This window comes from Tachypleus tridentatus, chromosome 1 (assembly GCF_004210375.1).
Source record: "Tachypleus tridentatus isolate NWPU-2018 chromosome 1, ASM421037v1, whole genome shotgun sequence".
Lineage (NCBI taxonomy): Eukaryota > Metazoa > Arthropoda > Merostomata > Xiphosura > Limulidae > Tachypleus > Tachypleus tridentatus.
The window spans coordinates 128,149,654-128,170,056 of NC_134825.1; the positions used below are offsets into that span (position 1 = coordinate 128,149,654).

At 31.9% G+C, this 20,403-nt stretch overlaps 1 protein-coding gene across 4 annotated transcripts in view; it reads left to right on the forward strand.

The window, feature by feature from the left end:
• The window catches only part of mRpL16 (mitochondrial ribosomal protein L16), a 32,563-nt gene that overhangs the window by 3,053 nt on the left and 9,107 nt on the right, over nt 1-20,403 (forward strand). For 3 of the 4 annotated variants that reach the window (XM_076451075.1, XM_076451084.1, XM_076451055.1), the window contains 2 exons: nt 9,130-9,198; nt 15,485-15,642. In XM_076451075.1, the coding sequence (XP_076307190.1) occupies nt 9,130-9,198; nt 15,485-15,642 (227 nt within the window). The remainder of the gene's footprint in view (nt 1-9,129; nt 9,199-15,484; nt 15,643-20,403) is intronic. The other variant, XM_076451066.1, reaches the window with a different exon arrangement.

Here is a 20,403-nt window from a genome sequence, read left to right on the forward strand (position 1 = left end):
CATTTACCATTTTGGTACAAATACTTTTAAAACTGAAAATCATGGTTAAAACCCCTTGTCTCAGTTGTCTCAGTGTATCTAACGTGACACTTTTTATTCTGTCTCAATATAGTGTTTTAACTTTGATTCCTGAATCACTCTAGCTTAGCTTGGGCTCAAATCTGTTTGAAGAATCAAAAACTTTCATGCACTTTACAGTTATTGTGATTGTTTTCCAAGATACTTCACCTCATTCACTAGAAGTTACAGCATTTGTTTCTTTTTATTATCAAGATATAAACAAATACAGTTTTTAAAAGTTGTTATATTTAGTTATTATTGAAATTTTTCAAAAAATCTTATTCTTTTGAGTTTTCTTCATCATTAATGATATGTAAAAGGAATCCAGTAAGTACATATGAAAAAAGTGTGTTCTTATCAACAGATTCACAGGATATTTGAAACTACCTCCAACAATAAACATATGAAATTTCTTATATTTTGTGATAAGTATATATTTTCAAGAGTTTCTGTGCCCTACATCTTGCCCAGTTTTCTTCTATCAGATCTTAACAGTAAGAAAGTCAGAATCGTCATCTGTTCTAGTGTATTTTAGCTGTGTATTTTTGGTGAACTGGCATTTAGCTCTTTTTGTAATTGTCCAGACCCAAACATCTCTGCTGGACTTTGACTTCTTCATGGTCTGTGAGACTCCCACAAATGTCTTCAAGGAATTCACTTATCCACTTGAATCATATCTAATTAAAAACTTCAATTTTTTTCTTTAATCTTATGATGCCATAAACAATGAAAATACAAAATGCATAACTTTTATTCTTCTGTGAATTGTCATTACTGTAAACATATCACACTTCTCAAATATTGCATAATTTGTTTTTACAGTCTTAGCTAGTTCAGTGAAATAAAAACCTCAGCAGTTTACAGTGGTTAACATAAAACCTAATAGCAGCACAGTATATATGTAAAAATGGCTGGCATGGGTTGAGAAAATTTTTCATATAGAGGAGCGACCTTCTTGGGTCATTGTCAGGTTTGTAAAGAAAGAAAGAGGTAACTGACAAATAGCTAACAACATGTTTGAAGGGGTTTGTGTAATTGAGTGTAGAAATGTAGAGAGCATGCTTAGATGTTTGTTTATATTTATTAATATAGGTATAAAGGTGTTCCTTTGTATTGGTTTATTTTGAGCTTGAGTTGTTATATACATAAGGCTTCTTTAATTTTGCATTTATTTATGTTTGTTTCTTTATTTAGTATTCAGGTGTATTCTATGGTTATGTTGTGTTCAAAAATGTGTGAAGGTGACTTTTTGTGTTCTTTTAATCTGGTTTGCATTTTTCTACTTGTTTTTTCAATGTAGAAGTCGTGGCTGTTATCACATTGCATTTTATAAATAATGTTGGTGTGGTGTTTGTCAGTGTATTTTTTATATACTATAGAGCTTAGTTTTGTGCCTGGTTTATGAATAACTTTGGTATTAACTGGAATGTCACATTTTGTGACTAATTTTTGCCAAATGTTGGTTATTTTTCTGCTGATGTTGGGAATATATGGTATGCAGCAGTATATGGTTTTGTGATTTTTAAATTTGTGGGATATATTTACTTTTGTTAGTTGATTTTGCTTTTTGTCTAGGTGCATATTATGTTTAATTACAATCTTGGTAAATACATAGCATGGGCATTCTCCAAATATGTAACATCAGCCAGTTCATTCATCAGTCTAATATTAAGCAACTTAATAATAAAGCCTTAATGGCCCTTTTTAATGTCATATCCCTCTTTACAGAAGTCCCAACCACTGAAGCCTGCAAGATAGCCTTAGAACTCTATATCTGAGACACTAACCCATTAATAGACATTCCCAGCAACCAATTAGCAACCCTCATAGAATTCACCACGAAGACAAACTTCATATACAGACAAATGGCCTAAGCATAGGCAATCCAGTATCACCATTTCTAGCCAATATTTTTATGACACATGTTGAAAGACAAGCAATTAACACAGCATTACATCCACCACTATACTGGTACAAATATGTAGAGGACACGATTGCGGGATTCACATCTACAGAACACACACTTAATTTTTTCAATCCCATTAACTCTGTACATCCCAATATGTGAACAAGAAGAAAGCAATCAAATATCATTTCTTAACCTCAAAATTACAAGAACTGACACACAATTCAAAACAGAAATCCACCACAAAATCACCCATACTGGACTATACATTCCTTGGGACTCAGCACATGAAACAAAACAAAAACTCAACATACTAAGAAACCAAATAAACACAGCCATAAAACTATGCTCACCAGATAAAATTAATGATGAATTAGACAAAATAAAACAATACTTCATCAACATCAATAAGTTTCCCCCACAAACCGTAGAAAACATTATACGCACACACCTAGACAGAAAGCAAAATCAACCAACTAAAGTAAATATATCTCATGAATCAAAAAATCCTGAAACCATATACTGCCTCATACCATATATTCCCAACATCAGCAGAAAAATAACCAACATTTGGCAAAAACTAGTAACAAAATATGACATTCCAGTCAAACCAAAGTTATTAAAAAACCAGACACAAAACTAAGGTCTATACTATGTAAAAAATACACTGACAAACACCACACCAACCTTATTTATAAAATACAATGTGATAACTGCCACAACTTCCATACTGGAGAAACAAGTAGACAAATGGAAACCAGATTCAAAGAACACAAAAAGTCGCCTTCACAACATAACCATAGAAAACACCCAAATACTAAATAAAGAAACAAACGTAAAATTGAAGAAGCCTTACTTATACAACAACTCAAGCCCAAAATAAACCAATACAAAGGAAGATCTTTATACCTATATTAATTAATGTAATTAAACATCTAAGCATGCCACCTACATTCCTACACTTAATTACACAGCACCCTTGAAATATGTGGTCGGCTATCGGTCAGTTACCTCTTTCTTTCCTTGCAAACCTGACGATGCCTGAAGAAGGTTGAAACGTTGTTTGCTCCTCTACATAAAAAATTTTCTCAACACCTACCAGCTGTTTTTATGTTGTTGTTTTTTTTCTACAAGTGGGTTTTCTCATCATCATGGATTAATAGCAGCACAGGATTTTCTCTCTCTCACTTGCCCACTCAGTGTGGGTTCTGACAACAGTGCTCCACCATGGACCACCTGATTCAACTTGAAACATCAATCAGAGAAGCCTTTCTCAAACAACAACAACATCTTGTATCAAAATTCTTTGACATTGAAAAGGCTTATGATACAACATGGAGGTATGGCATTTTGTGAGACCTCCATATTTATAAGTTACTTGGCCATTTGTCCGTTTTAATTAAACAATTTTTAATGGACAGGAGATTCCAAGTTTGTGTGGGTTCGACACTTTCCCATTCTTTTCTACAGGAACTTTGAGTCCCTCAGGGCTGTGTTTTGAGTGTTACACTTTTCAGAATAAAGATTAATGCCATCACTGAACAACTCCCTTTTACTGTTGCATACGGGCTCTATGTCGACAACTTTCACATCTCATGTCAATCATCAAACATGAGGTATATTGAGCAGCAGCTACAAACTGCCCTCAATCATTTGCTGAAGTGGATCACAGCAAACAGCTTTAACTTCTCTCTCTCTAAAACTGTTTGCATGCACTTTTGCTGCCAACGAGGTATTCACACTGATCCTGAACTCCATATTGGTGAAGTTGTACTGCCTGTAGTCCCTGAGACAAAGTTTTTGGGGCTTGTTTTTGACCATAAGGTGACCTTTATACCACACATCAAGCAGCTACGGGTCAAATGTACAAAAGCATTGAACATCCTCCGTGTCCTTCCTTTCACCACTTGGAGAGCGGATCAATGTTCTGTGCTAAACATATATCATGCTCTTATTCAAGCCAAACTGAACTATGGATCACAGGTCTATGGCTCTGCCAGGACCTCTGCCCTTAAAAATTCTTGACCCCATTCATCATCAGGAACTTCAGCTTTGCACTAAGGCATTCCACACTTTCCCAGTTGAGAGTTTACACATTGTCTCATGAACCTTCTTTGCACCTCCACTGTTTGCAACTATCTTTACTGTATGCTTCAAAACTGCATTCCTTACCAGATCATCCCACCTGGGGTTGTGTTTTCCTTCCTCTGTGAGCCATATTTTTTCAGAAGAGACGATCTGCCATTGCTCCTTTTGGCCTTAATATATAGGTGTAGTTGGATGAATTGGGTCTGTCCTTGGATAACATTACTGTATCCACTGGTCAGCCCATCCAATTATGGCTTCTTACAGGCCCCAGTTGGAACCTATCTTTAAGTCATCTGAGAAAAGCAGACACTCCTGATTGGAAATACTGTCTGTTATTTGCTGAATATCTTTCGAACCATCTTTCCATTCTTATTTATACAGATGGTTCAAAATCAGGTGATTGTTTGGGCTTTTCCATGGTTTGTTGTGGTTCAGTGGTTGTGCACAGAATCCCCTCTACAGCTTCTGTGTTCACTGCTGAACTCTATGCCATTTCTCTTGCCCTGGATCACATAGAAGCTAAGCAGTACTCCAATTACACTATTTATACTGACTTGCTTAGTTCTCTGCTGGGCCTGGAATCGTTTTATGTTAGTTCACACCCTGTTCTCGCTGATATTCAAAACCAACTGGCTTATTTCTCTTTAACATCGAGTTTTTTTGGACACTGGACCATGTTGGTATTTGTGGGAACAAGCTTGCTGACACCGCAGCTATGTCTATCTGCTCTGGCACTATCACCGCTGTGCCTGTCCCATACATGGACTATGGTCCTGTATTCAAGGCTCGGCTCTTTGCCAGCTAACAGTCGACTTGGAGCGAGCAACACGAAAACAAGCTTTTCCAAATAAAACCCTTTATTGAACTTTGGCCGTCTTGCTTCCATAAGGATTGGAAAGAGGAAGTTGTTGTAACTAGACTATGCATTGGTCACAGTTTTTTAACTCATTGTTTTCTTGTATCTGGAACTGATGCAACAATGTGTAACACTCATGTGATATTAAGCCACATTTTACTTTCTTGCCGTCTTTATGACTCTCAATGACGGCACTATTTTAAACATGTTCTGTACCAACGTGAAAACAAGCTTTTCCAAATAGAACCCTATGTTGGACTTTGGCTGTTTTGCCTCCATAAGGATCAGAAAGAGGAAGTTGTTCTAACGAGACTACGCATTGGTTACAGTTTTTTAACTCATCATTTTCTTTTATCTGGAACTAATGCACCAATGTGTAGTCTGTGTAACACTCAGGTCACAATAAGCCACATTTTACTTTCTTGCCGTCGTTACGACTCTCAACAATGGCATCATTTTAAACATGTTCTGTCCCAAGGTTTATCCATAATGTTAGACAATTTTATTGGTGATGGTGACACTATTCACGTTGGAAATGTTTTTAGTTTTTAAAGGCCATTAGTCTTTTTAATGTCATTCAAGTTTTTAATTTATACATTAGACTTTTTTTAATGTGATTCCCTTTTAAGAATCACGGTTCATGTAGTCCGATTTGAAATTAGAAAATGGCCATAATATCAAATAACTCAAAACTAGGACTGGAAAGGCCAACTTCAGGTGACTAATGCTGCTGTTTGAACTACCCATTAGTCATCCTGGCGAGTTATTATTAAAATTTTCTTAGAAGTCTTTTAAAGCTTTTAGTACTTTGTGAAAATGGCCATAATGTCAAATAACTCAGAATCAGGACTGGAAAGGCCAACTTCAGATAGCTGATGGTGATTTTTGTACTTACCTGTTAGTCTTCCTGGCAAGTTATGATAATTACAGTTATGCTACAGAAAGTCCTTTATAATTTGTATTACTGTAGTTTTTCTCTTACTGCTGTAGACTAGATTTAAAAGTTAGATTTAATGCTATTTATGTTTTTAATTCAAAAGTTACACTTTGACTGTTTTACTTTGATTTCATTTTATGAATTTTACTAATTTTACTTTAAATTTAACTTTTTACCAGATGTTTGGCACAGATAACCTAGCTGCTTTGTGCCATAAAACATCAAATCAACCAACCAACTCTCACTCCCTCTCTTTTTACAACCACTTCCCTCATATAGTAATTGTAAAATTTCCTGATCAGTCCATACAACTGTTCAGATCATATCCTTGTTGAGGTATTGATGATCTACAATGCAGAAAGTTCTCACCTCCATATCATAGTAGTTCATGTTTCAACTATAAGGTGATTAGCATAATGTTTCAGTTCATACGAGTTTATGAGAATTGTGATGCCATTCTCAATTAACTGAGATTGCTGCAATTCCTGGAATCTTTTAAAGTAGAATTGTTTATTTCTTTTTTATTGATTTTCATTGAATCACAAAAAATTTTGGTACTGTGGGAATGATGTCATGTTTTCTGGTTCTAAATGAGTATTCACATTTGAGAATGGGGTGCTTACTAACACAAATGAGTTAGATAATCATGAACCATGGTAGTGGTTCATAATGGGGATCACAAGGAATTTCACCAAACCCTCAAATAATATTTGGGTAACAACTACCATAAATGGTAAAGATTCAGTTCAAACAGTATTTAAATCCTTTACTATTGACTTCTAAGGCTGTGTATGTGTATATATATATATATATATATATATATATATATATATAAAGATGCACAAAGAAAAACAAATATGCTCAAACCAGCTCAAACATATTGTTTCGTATATTGCACTCAAACCTGTTTACAATACTAAATAAATTACTGTGAAGGTTGTAGGAGTATTAAGAGGCTGGTTTGTTTCTTCTGTATTTTACTTATTTATGATTAGCTAAAAAAACAGTTTCAGTGTAAATAAAGTTATTATCATTACCTCATGATGTTAGCATTTTTCACAAATACCTGGTATTTCTATAAACATTATAAGTACAGGGTGAAATGGAAATTACCAGCTAATAATGGATGAACACTAGATGACTGTTACATGCAGGTATTCAATAATTTGTACACTACATAATCATTTTCTTTAGGAAACCAATCCCTATATTACATATAAAGTGAAGGAGTAAAAAAGTCTGTGCATAATATTAAGTATTATAACACACATTAATCACTTTAAAAGACTTAAAGGTTTATATAATGTGTGTTATTTGAAAAGGATTCTTGTAAATGTTTTTTGTGCTTAGTGGGGGTTGTGTCTAATTCCAGGCATATAATTGCAAATTACAATGCATTATATATATGTAATTTAGTTACACAGGAACTATAAATCCTCATGATATTCTCAAACAAATTTCTCTGGCAATCTCCAACTGCAGCTTCATATTTCACTTCTTGATTTAATATAATTCTAGGTTACAACATGGAGCCAAAATAGGAGTTTTTTAGTTTGAGTAAATAATGTCTACAATTTCTCCAACCTTGTTTCCTTATGTTTTTTTACAATTCCCATACTATTTTAGATTTACAATTTTTTATGTATCTTGTCATTTCTGAAGAAAGAATCTAGTTTAGAAATTGATGTTGAAGCTGTGTTTAAATTACTTGTCTGTATAGTACTTTGATAAGAGAACTTGTTATATTTGACTTTAAATTGTACTATTCTGACTGTATCATCAAAGATATGTCTAATGAAAAATGTGATGATTAAAATAAAAATTATCAAACTGTTGTTTCACTGTAGCTAACCTTGAGACTGTCTATATACTATTTTGTTTTAAGGCTTTTAGTGCAGTCCACAGTTGATGTTTTCCTTCTTTTGATCTTAACCACCAACTCCTTGGCAGATTTAAATATTTTTTTAGATTTAAGCAAATGATTCTGAATTTGAATAAACGGATGAAACAAATTTTAGACTAGGTTGCAACAAGGCTTTATACATGTAATTATAAATAAATTTCATAAAAGCCTAATAAGCAAGCCTCATGTTATAAAGAAAAGATCTTAATATATTTTTAAAAGTGATTATTATTATTATTTTTATTACAGTAAACCATATGTCAAACAGATAAACCCATCCTTTTCAGGAAATTATTAATTTCCTTCTTAAGTGAAGTGTAACTTGTATAGAATTATTAACTAATTATCTCTTGAATTGTAATCAATATTATTTCTATAAATATATTCTAAAATTTTAACTTCACTTCTAAGAACAGAACCACTAACTTAATGGCTTGAGTGACATATTTTTGGCCTCTTCAGATTCATAATGAATTTTTAATTGTGTAGAACCCAAAAGTGATAGCTGTATCATGTGCTTTGAAGGCTTAAGAATTTTATCAACCAATAACCAGGGGTTCTTTTATTCATTTGCATAATCAAGAGGATTTCTATCTAAATTATATTTGTTAACTTATGATAACCCATTTGTATAACCTTACAGTTTGCACAGTTAACTACCATCTTTCAAAGACTGCTACATATTTATTCAATTAACCAATTGATGTGAGTTCATAAAATTGCACCATCTTTGTGACTTTGTCACAGTATAACTATATAACAAAGCAGTAACATGTGTTTTATACCTAAGAAGCCTGAAGTAGCTTAAGAGACAACTGGTGGTGATCAGAAACTATTTTTTCTCTTCAGCCTCACATGCAGGTTTGATATTATAATCTTTTGTAACCATCAGCCAGACTTATGATTTTATATCATTAGTGAAACTGATTTCTCACTATTCCCCAATCATTATCACTAAATTAAATTAGGAAGAGCAACTGTCTCAGCATAGTTCCCTACAACTCGTGACTCTTACATTTAGTCCAGTCAGAGACTAAACTCCATTAAAAATAATGTTTCATTCTTCCCACATGGTTGACTTTCAATCCATATGTAACTTAGGCATGTTAAAATTTCAAATAATTTCTTGTTCATTCATTGTATTATTGCAATGGTTTTATTATTTTTTAGTATTAAATTTTACCAGTATTTGGAACAAAAATGTACATGTTAGTTTTACAATACAAATCTACATTTTTACAAGTATTTTTAGTTTCCATAAAAAATTGTGATCTTGTACAACAATGGCATAATACAATAAAAAAATAGATGTGAACAAGTTTTTCATTAAGATATCTGTATGTTTCATCACAGTTACTAGACTATTTCTCTTTATGTAGCCAGATGTCAACACTTAATCACTCAGGTGGCAAGTATGAAACTGTGGTCAGTTCCACCATCCTTTAAACGTAAGCTTTCAAACTTTTTAGTGTACATTTACTGAATATTTACTTACTTGTTTATCTATTTATACTTCTTACAGGACTATACTTTTAGAATTATGCAGATGTAGTAAATGAATTTAAATCAACACAAATTAAATTAGTATTTGTAAGTGAAAATAGAGATATCTAAACAGTGACTTATCTTATGATGCTAAATTGTTATCAGTGGGTATTATATTAATTTAATGTTTCTCAAACTTTTGTCATTCATGTCATATCCCTTTTTATTAAGTATTATTTCTTGTGCCCTCCTTTTTTAAATAAGTGAAAGAGTCAGTGAAATGATTCAATACAACACATGGATGCATGTTAAAATACTACATGTGTTTTAATAGTTGCTTATTTTCATTTCTAAAAATATATTAAAATGCTAAATTCTGGTACTATACAAATGCTATTCTTATTCACTGTAGCCCTCTATATGCAATTTTTTCCACATGTTACAATCCTTCAAACTCTAACCTACTATATGATTAACATGATTTACTATTTCTTTGCATTCAAGTCATCATGAGACAATGCTACACCAGTAGCAGTGCTCCTGACATATATAACTATTTGATACTATTTAACCATTACTTCTCATTAAATTGTGTTTACTTTACATGGTAATGTCATTTCTTTTTGCAAAGTAGTGCTTTACCAATTTTATTCATTTTCTACAGTTTGTTCGGTGTAGTATTTTACCAAAAAATTTACCATTTTTTCTTTTACTTTTTGACTTGTTCACAGTCAATCATGAATTCAGAATTTCAGATCATGACTTCAGCTTTTATTCCTTGTACTTTGAGTGTCTTCACATAGGTTTCAGGTTAGAGGGTCTGAGCTGAAGATTTTTTTTATATTTTCAGTAGGAGATTGATCTTTAAATAAGTTAACCTTCTAATTTCATTAGTATTCAGGCTCCCTGTAGTCTGTGGGAATTGTCAGTCTGATATATTTGCCATCAGAATTTCACATACTCTGTTCCATACCACATGTGTTCTTTTATCCAAATTGAATTTTCCTGCCTAAAACTTTGGCTGTTTATGACAGATCTTCTTTATATTTGCCAATTTCTCTTTCCACTATTTCTCTTTTTTATTTTTGGCCTGATCAGCATAGACTGCTGTGTCCCATCCATGTTCTTCATTGTTATATTGCCTACACAGCTTCCTTTCATGGTTCCCAATTCTGCCTTTTCATTCCTTGAAACCTATTTTTTTATGTGACTTTTTCCCTTCCACTTTCACAGGTTGGGTTCACCAGCTTATTAGACTAGTATATTTTTCCCTGTCATTTACTTCTTTCCTTTGTTTGTTGGAATAAATTTTTGAGTCTGGTGTGTGAAGGACATCTCATACATTCATCTCTCACTGCCTTCTTTGGGTGACTGTTTTTTACTCACTGCCTTTCACCTGTTACCATTCTTAAATGTCAGTTTGACTTGACTTAGTAAGGTATCCTGTTTTATATCTTACTTTTCCTTAGTCCCCTTTTAGCTCTGGGATTTCCCTCAGTTGTGAGCATTGTCTGTTAAGTTTTATGCTACTTATCTACTAATTTTATTGCCTAGTGACTCAGACACTCCACCTCTGTATGGTTGGTCCTGGGGTTTGTTGATGTTCAGTCCTTTCTTTGATTTTTCTGTGGATTATAGTTACTTGGGGCATTCTGCTGGTGACACATGTGATCCTGTCTGGAGGATAATGTTGCATGGGTTGCTCCTAGCTACTCCTGATGCTCCAACTCATTGGTTGGGCCCTAAAGGATGATTTTGTGTAGAGTAGCATGGCAAAGGTTGTGTGGGAAGTCCCATCAAAATTGTCTTTGGATGAAGGCTTATCTCATCAATCTGACCATGATCATTAATGCGCACTGTGACAGTGGGGTGTTCCACAAGATTGCAACTTGGTTTTTCTTGTTTGCTACATCCACATGTCCATTCCAGGCCATACTAACTCACAGACTTTCATGGGTAAAGCAGGAGGGGATTCTGCCCATCCCTGATGTTTCTTCCATTAAAAAAATTAGGGACAGTCTGCTTTTTGAAATAGTGTTTTCATGGTTGCCCATTACACAGTTTTCAGTGTCAGTATTACTCTGCACTATCAACCATGTTCCTCCTCCTATTTGTTCCAGTGGAGTACGTGAATTCTTGTCACTTTCCAGTTCCTAGCTGCTTTGATGTTGGACCATAGAGGTAACCTCTTGAATGTGTTCACTTTCGTTCAGTAGAACGGTGGTATTCTGTTGGTGTAGATGGTGTAAATTCTTCAATTGTGCACTTTGGCTTTGTGCAGTGGGACCTGATGGTTTATGTTGCACAACCATGTAGTCACTCATGTGGTCTTAACCGAAGGATGATGTTTTCTATATACCACTGTAGTATATATGAAAAATTCAAAAAGATGCACTACTTTGGAATTTGCCCTTTGTAGTTCTATCATGAACTGGAATTCAATTCCTAGTGAGTGGTTTTGGATTAGAACTGTACAAATCACCATAAATCTTCACATGTTTTGGTTGTGATTCCTCATTCTACCTTTGTCACAGGTTTTTGCCTCATATGCTTCCCCTCCGTGCAGAGGGTCCCCAAGGTTGATATTGCATCAACCTGATTCAATTCACCTTAGTTCTGCAGTTTTTATAGGTGTCAACCTATCATCCATTGGATGAAGATGTGCAGGGTGAATATTGTCCATCTGATGCTTTGTCTCAGGGAGGTTTACTTCCTGAGGTGGATGTACTGCAAAGTGGAACTGGTCCAGTTGGACTTGAAGCGAATCAAGTATTATATTGATACTTTTGGGGTGCACTTTGGCATGCTTTTGGATGCCAGATTTGTGAATGACTGGTGTTGGTCATGGATGTACATGTATCCTGTTTAGTAGACTTCAGGTGAGACTATGTGGACACTCTTCCTACTGTGGATCAGACTATGTATATCCAGTGCTGACTAATTTTGGATTGGAGTTGACCTGCCAAATACAGTCTGTTGTAGCCATTCTACACTATTAGACACATCCTTTTTAGCTTTCTACATCATTCAATCTCTGGCTGGGGACCCTACTTTCATTCTTAACCTGGACAATGATTCTAATGATTTTATTTGGTTCTGGGATCCAAATCAATGAGTTTTATTGTCATTCATTTAATGTGATATTCCAACTTTCCACCAGTCTGTGTGATACCTACTACCTAACTGAGCAAAAAGTATATTTTGTATAAAAGAGGTGGGGTTTTTCATATGTATTCCTCTTTTCCCGTGGGGTTTCACACTCCATGAATGTTCTTTGGATGCTTTTGAAGGATTCTCATCTAAATCGCCTTCATTAGTCCCTCCACCTTTTCAATGTTGGATTCTTATATATTCATATATACAACTGGTATGGTATGTTTGCTCCACTACTAGTGCTTTCTCTACCCATACCAGCCGTTTTTAAATGTATAATTTTCTCTAAAAGTGGGTTTTCTCGTCATCATGGAATGTTGGATTCTAGCTATTGTAGTACCATATCAGAAGTTGATATTTTCCTGCACTGAAAATATATTTCTGATAGGTACTTGCCTCCTGTCACACTTTCCATTTAAAACTGGTGTTTAATTTCTGCTGGATTTCAAAGTGATGGTTATGTAGAAACAAATAGAATAATTCATGTGTGTTAGGAGGGTGTATTGCACTCTTATTGGTGGAGGGTTGCTGTGCAATGAATTATGTATAGAGAGTGAACCACATTAATCATAGGGTAGGTGGGAGTTCCAAGGCTTGTGGCATGAAAAAAAGACTGTCTTTATAGAGAAATACTGAATGAAAAAAGTTATTATGTGAGCAGAAGTAAATATCTTTCAAAAATGTATTTTCAGTGTAGAAAAATAATTTGCATTATTGACTCTCACTGCTCATACCCTCCCACTCCTGGGCTGTGTGCTTTACACTTTGGGAAATGTAGTATTAACCTAATCTTAAATGCAAACAACCTTTCAACTGTTGAGTGCATATCTACATATCACATTTCAAAATCTATGTACAAATAATATTTCTAACTTTATTTCACTAATTTGTAAATCAAAAGTATTTGATAGTTGACAAGTTATTATATTTATTTAGTGTAAGTTTCAAAGACAATTTTTTTTTTAGAAGTTCAATGTTTTATTTCTATGCAGTTCTGAGGATCTTTGCCTGTAACCTATATACTTGTCAATTTTTATAGAATTTATTTGCTTATTCCAAAGAATAATTTATATTTACTAATAACTATCATTCCCTAAAAATAAAATGATGCATATTTTGTTTCTCTTGATTTTTTCCTTCTCCTTTAGTGGTTTTATTACTGCAGCCTTTCATTCTAACCCTTTTTTAATGTCACAGTGTTTGGTCTGAACAGTTATTAAAGAAGCAAAGCTATTGAAATAGCTACAGTCATTGTTTAAACATCATTAATTGAAAGAGGTATTAAACTATTTACACTAGTGTGGAGTAAATAAAAGTGGTATTAACATTAATTTTTAGTGTTATCGGAAAATGACTGTCTTGAGCTTCTGGAGGGATGAACAAATAATAGGTGTAGTAATTTTATTTGTAGATTTTTTAGATGTTATTTTCATTCCTGAAAATGGTTTTTGTGTTATATCTGTTTGAAAGTTGAACTTTTCTCTGATAAGTCATGAGGTAAGTTTAGTCAAGTATAGCGAGTATGGTGGGTGATGGCAAAGTATTCCAATAATTATTCTTTTGTTTTATTGTTATGTTTATTGTATTCAGACAAGACCAAAAGAATAAAATAACTTATTGTTTATTTAAAACTTCTTATATTAATTATATCTCAATTACAAATATTTTTAAAAACTTTGTTGCCAAGCTTGACATATGTGGTGGTGATGCTATTCACAAAGATCAGGTTCTAGGTCTCTGGTAAACCATTGTTAGTTTTTGTTATGTCCTTTATGATATATTACAGGAACTCACTGGGTATATAAAATGGAATTTTCTTATCAACAGCAACAACAACAAAAACAAATTTTAATGTAAAAGGACACATTTTAAAGTTTTTCAAAACCAGGTCTCACAACAAAATTTTGGAAATTTCTCAAACTATGAAAATGATAGAAGAATGAATTTGGATTATATTATTTTTAAGCCAAAATTAGATACTGTTTAGTAAATTTTTGTTAGATTTTCTGCAATTTGGTTAAGTATTTTCATTGGAAAATTCTAGAAAATCATTGAAAAAGTATTTAATTTGTACATATATATTTTTTTTTCAATTTCAATTTTGGATTGACTTCAGCAAGCTCCTAACAAAACCATTAGTGTTGGAAATGTGCCTGAATTTTCTTTCATCATCATATGGCTCCTGTAACCCTTATGAGAAAAGTCATGATAGTTTTGAACAAAATAGCACTAATTTATTCTTGTAATTTTAGTCAGTCACTGTTTCTGAACTTCATTTGTTGTGATGTGATGTAATTGTCTGTATCTCAACTTCAAGAAGTCATAAGTACTGATTTAAACACTTCCAGAAAGCTCATTTTCTCTCTATCTCTATTTTTTGGTTGAATTTTAAAAGCAGTAATGTTTCCAGTTCAGTGGTAATTTGTCTAGAGATTGGAGCAATGTAGTAAAATATTAGCATGGTGATATGTTGCTAGAAGAAAAGGCACTACAATAACAGTGATTATTCTATAGTATGATAGGAAAATTTGGGGGGGGGGGAATGAAGCACAGTAAGTTAAATCATTTTGTACATGACACTTCCAAGTTTTGTTTTGTCAACAAGGCCACTGTGTTAGATTTTTTTTGCATTTTGATCTAAATAATTGCTTTAGTTGGCAAATAAAATCACCAAAACATATGTAAAAAATATCTTAATTAACATAAAATAAGTGTAAATATTATTTTATGTATTAGATGAAGCCTGATAAACAATCAAAAAATAATTTGTCTTGCTTATAGTACTAACATGGGAAAAAGTTATTTTTATTGTAAACACAGTGAAACTGTGTTTCTTTATTTACAAATTTGTACATGTTATTTATAAGCATAAAATATTTTATTTATATAAATTACATAATGGAAGAACTAATTCTGAAGTTTTAAACTATTATCACCTAGTTTGTTACTGTATTGCAATTTAAAAACTATACAATAGGTGTGACAAAATGATGCAGCCAGATCTCAAACATTAGCAGCACTAAAATATTTAATAAGATAGTATTTTAATAATATTTTAAAAAATATATTTGTAATTTTTCTTTCTGTTTATGACAGATATTGAACTGCCAGAGAAAAGGAAACTTCCTCAGTTAGACAGAATTCCAATTATACCAAGTAATATTAAACCTCCAAAAATGACCAAAAGGCTAATTGATATTCGAGGGCCAGAACTTGTTCATAACCAGTTGATATATAAACAATATGGTATCATTGTAAGTATGTTCATGAGTTGCTAAGTAACACAGAATATACAGATTTTTACATATAAAACCACATTTATGGTGGGACAAAAAAAAAGAAAGAAAAGAAACCTAACTGTTCAGGGAAATTGGATATCAAACCTTTTAAAATAATTTAATATATTAAATAAAAATGAAGATGTTTGTGATTAATAAGGTATTAAAAGTTAATTAAGTATGTTAAAGACTAAAACCTTAATCTAAGAAAATTTATTAATGGTTTAAAAAAAAGAATTGATGTTCTTTAATGATTAACTTGTAATAGTTATATTTTACCCTTCTTTTACAAAGTATACAGAATTCTCAGAAAAATTTTATAATAAAAGTTACAGTAAAAATTTTGGACAAATGGGACTATTTAATTCTTCAAGGTTTTCCTTGCACATTCACCTTTGGGAAGAAAAAGCAAGAATAATGAAGCCATTCTTTACTTTTCATGAGATCACTAATTCTCCTCTTAACCCTATCTGAACAACTCCATTTTTGAGCTTCCTCTTTTTGCATTTGTGTGAATATTACTGCATTATATTTAGAAATGTAATTAAACCACTTAACTATAAATGTATTTTAATTAAATTGTTATTATCAACTTTATTATGATTCAAAGTTTTATATTATCTATATTTTTATTTATTTATTTCAAAATAAACCTCTAAAACAATAATTAAAACTGCAGCTTTGTTGTCACATGACACCCTGACTGTTACAAATTTTAACTTTAAAAGCTGGTATAGAAGTAACTGTTTGTGTAATGTAGATGTTCAAAGTACACTGTATATAGGTTGTTTATCAGTAATTAAAATACATTTCATGAACTTGTCCCAGAGGAAACCATTGGAAAAAATCTTTAGTTCAAGATAAGTCACACCCATTTGCAAAGTAGAAGCTGTATTGCAAAGTGATAATTTTAAATTGAATTGTATGCTTATAACAATAAAAAGAGTAGATTTGATTCCGTGTGTTTTAAGAAAGTCAGGAAAGTTAGGCAATATATATGATTTATAAAAGAAGTCAAACTACTGCTAAGCCCATTACTAAAATCAGCGTTCTTGGACTCGGCTGTTTTTTCTCACTCTATAAACATTAGTTTGACAGACATTTAAATTGCATTTAGGTTTTACTTGTACATTTTAGTTAATTATGTATTATTTGTCTTTTAAAATTAATATATTAAAAGCTTAAAATTTTTTTAAATTTACTCTGTTCTTTGCTTTGAACACCTGGCATTCATAAGGTTAGTGAATACAAATAATATTTTGGCAGAGGCTAAATTATTTCTGCCAGTGTTAATATTATTGCTCACAGGCAACTGTTGGTGCATGTGACATAAGTAATTAAAGAACATAAAATGAAAATAAAACATTAAAATTAAAGAATAAGTGAAAGGGTAAAAATATGAAGTTATGCACATGACCCAAAGAAGATATTGTAATATTATTCAACAAAGAAATAGCAGGTATGTTTATGTTCCCATTTCCCAACTTTAAACATTTGTTTGCATTGTACATTTAAGAAAATAGCTAGAATAAGTTTGACACCTATAAAGTGCCAGACTAGATAACTTGCGGATTAATCAATTAATGTGATCAACTTCGCAAGATAGCTTAACCTGTATGAAGCTATCCTACACCAACAATGTAGATATTCCTGCACCCTGGTTAATTACAGTAATTCAAACTGTATGCCACCATATTTAACATACTAGTTTTATTTCTTTAATGACATTTCACAAGAGTTATGTAACTCTCTTACAACAGATGTAGATTTTCCTGATAGAAAGAACAGAAACCATTACCAAAACTACAAGGTAATTTAGAGACCTACTTTACATACATATAGTATGTTTGCCAAATTGTTAAAAATCTGCAGTTTTCAAGTTATTTAAAATATAATTTGAGGTAATTACTGTAATTGCATGTTACTTAGGTGGTATTATCTAGTGTATCTAGAAAGTGACATGCATATATATATATGTGTTAGACTATATATCTTATACATTTGTCTCATATTACAATTTGAGATTTGTCTTTATTCAATCACATAAGTCAAGTATTGTGCTTTGTTATAAAATTCTCACAGGTCTAAATGTGGTATTTAGCAAAATATTTGTTTCATAGTACTATATATTTTAGCTGGTCAAATAGGGTAAATGCATTACCATTAGACAATTAATAATGACATTATTACTGTCATTTTTCTTCTATTAGGTTTGTTGCTACTAATTTGTAGTAAGTATTATTTAATTATCATGCAACTTACTTTAAATTACTGATTGGTAAGCCATATATTTTGAATATCCTAATAACCATTTCTTTGTTTCTTCAATACCAAAAGGTTCAGTTCAGATGTTTTGGTCTTTTTCTATGGAAGACTGATAGATTATACATTCTTTTTCCAATGTACATGTGGCTGTTTTGTGCAATTAATTACTAAGTACTGCAGTTTTCAGTGTAACATTACAGTTTTGTAGGAATGGTCACATACCGGAAAGAAGTCATCTTCTGTATTTTTTTAGAGCTCTTCTCTTCTGAACACTTAAACTTTCTTCAATAGTTTTAAAGCTATTTTGAGTGATTCTTTCTTTTTTCTTTTCTGTCACACTTGTACATAGTAGTATAGGTTGGTAATGGAATACATACGGGTGTTATTATTATTATTATCATTTTTACCTTGTAAGGAAGATTAGCCTATGCATAAATATAAATTATGAGCTATAGGTTTTATGGTATTAAAATAAGTTTTTAACATATTTATTAGACATATTATTATCTAAATATGGTAGTTAGCATATGAGTTGCTAGACATATTTTATTTTCAAGTTATTTCAGTAATATAAATTAGTCTGTAATAGAAACATACAGTCATCTTATTGCTAGTAAATTCATGCTGAAATACTTGGTTATTTTATACTGTCATTTTTCAGTATGGGCAAAGATAAGTATTTGCCATATACAAATTCACCAGAAAATTATGGCTTGCATTAATCAGTTATATTACTGATCAATTTTGTTAGTGATTTATGCAGTACATTGTAAGTAGCACTGGAGATACTAAGTTATCATGAGTAGGCATATACAAAATTAATTTTGTTATAATTTCTCCAGTAGTGATTAACACACTGATTAAGGTGTTAGAAGAATTTATTTATTTATTTTGTAGTAAAAATAGTGTCCTTTTTCATCTAAATTATGTTATATTGTTAACATAGTCTTGTTATGGTCCAGACTGTATATCACGGTAGTCTCTTAATTATTTATGTCAGTTAGCTGTAATTGTACGTTTTGGTCTTAAATTATATTTAAGGTAAATAGATATTTGACACAATACTCTACTGTTGTTGAGATTCATGAAGAGAAGTTTTTGACTTAGACTTTATTTTGTAGTAAAATCACATAAGTTATGCTGAGATTTAGGCATTACCAATTTGGTAATGGTCACATTATTTGCTCAATTTGCATTTGTCTTAGTTAAATTCATCATATATTTAAAATATCCTAATAACCATTTCTTTGTTTCTTCAATACCAAAAGATTCAGTTCAGACATTTTGGTCTTTTTCTATAGAAGACTGATAGATTATACATTCTTTTTCCAATATACATGTGGCTGTTTTGTGCAATCATCTACTAAGTACTGCAGTTTTCAGTGTAACATTACAGTTTTGTGGGAATGGTTATATACCAGAAAGAAGTCATCTTTTGTATTTTTTAGAGCTCTTCTCTTCTGAACTTAAACTTTCTCCAATAGTTTTAAAGTTGTTTTGAGTGATTTTTTCCTTTTTCTTTTCTGTTACACTTGTAACATTACCTAAAGTTGGTAATGGAATACATACAGATGTTATTATTATTTTTATGCCTATGCATAAATATAAATCATGAGTTATTGGTTTTATAAAATGCTCAACTTACTTGTATGGCAAGTAGCCAAGTTAGCAGTTTTCTGTGTGATATGTTGCTATTTATGACGACACCTAGGTGTTAATGACCAATGTCTCATAGTAGATATCTTTATTTTATTGATTAGCAATTTGCACACCAGGTAAGGAAAACACTAAAATGTTGGTGTTTCAAATATCATTTTAAAAGTAATTGTACTTAATTATACTTTCATATTTGAAAAAGATAAAACTAGAGCCTAGGCTATGCATAGAAAATCCTGGAGACATGAAATGCCGTTTTTAATCTGACGTTGATTTACTATACTGGCAGATTCAATTAAATTATCATGGTTAGTATCTGTCTTTGAGATTAAACTGACCTCACTGGTCAAGGCCTCATAGATCTTATGGTATTTAAACTTTGACAAATTTTTTTTTTGGCTAGACATAATATTTCAAGAGATCTTGATTATCAAAATCACACAAAGTTAAACAAATTTTTCCAGTTATAGATCTTGAGTGTTATTTGTGCTTTAGTTTTAATTTATATTAGTGACACTATAAACGTAAATTGTATACCTATAACTGAATATGTTTTTCATGTCAGGTATTTGGCTTTCCATGATATTTTCTCTTTTACTGAGGGAATTTGTCAGCTTTTGCACTCAAAGTGTATTTTATTCCATTTACACATAATACACTATGTAACTTTCTTTTATCTATAGTTATAACCATCATAATCATAAAAGCCAAGTGCTGGTTGTGCTCAGTTTTTCAAAATGTTGAGCTACACAAATCTAATTCCACTTTTTCTTTCCTGTTCCCATTTTAGTTCAATTTAATTACTAAAATAGGCAT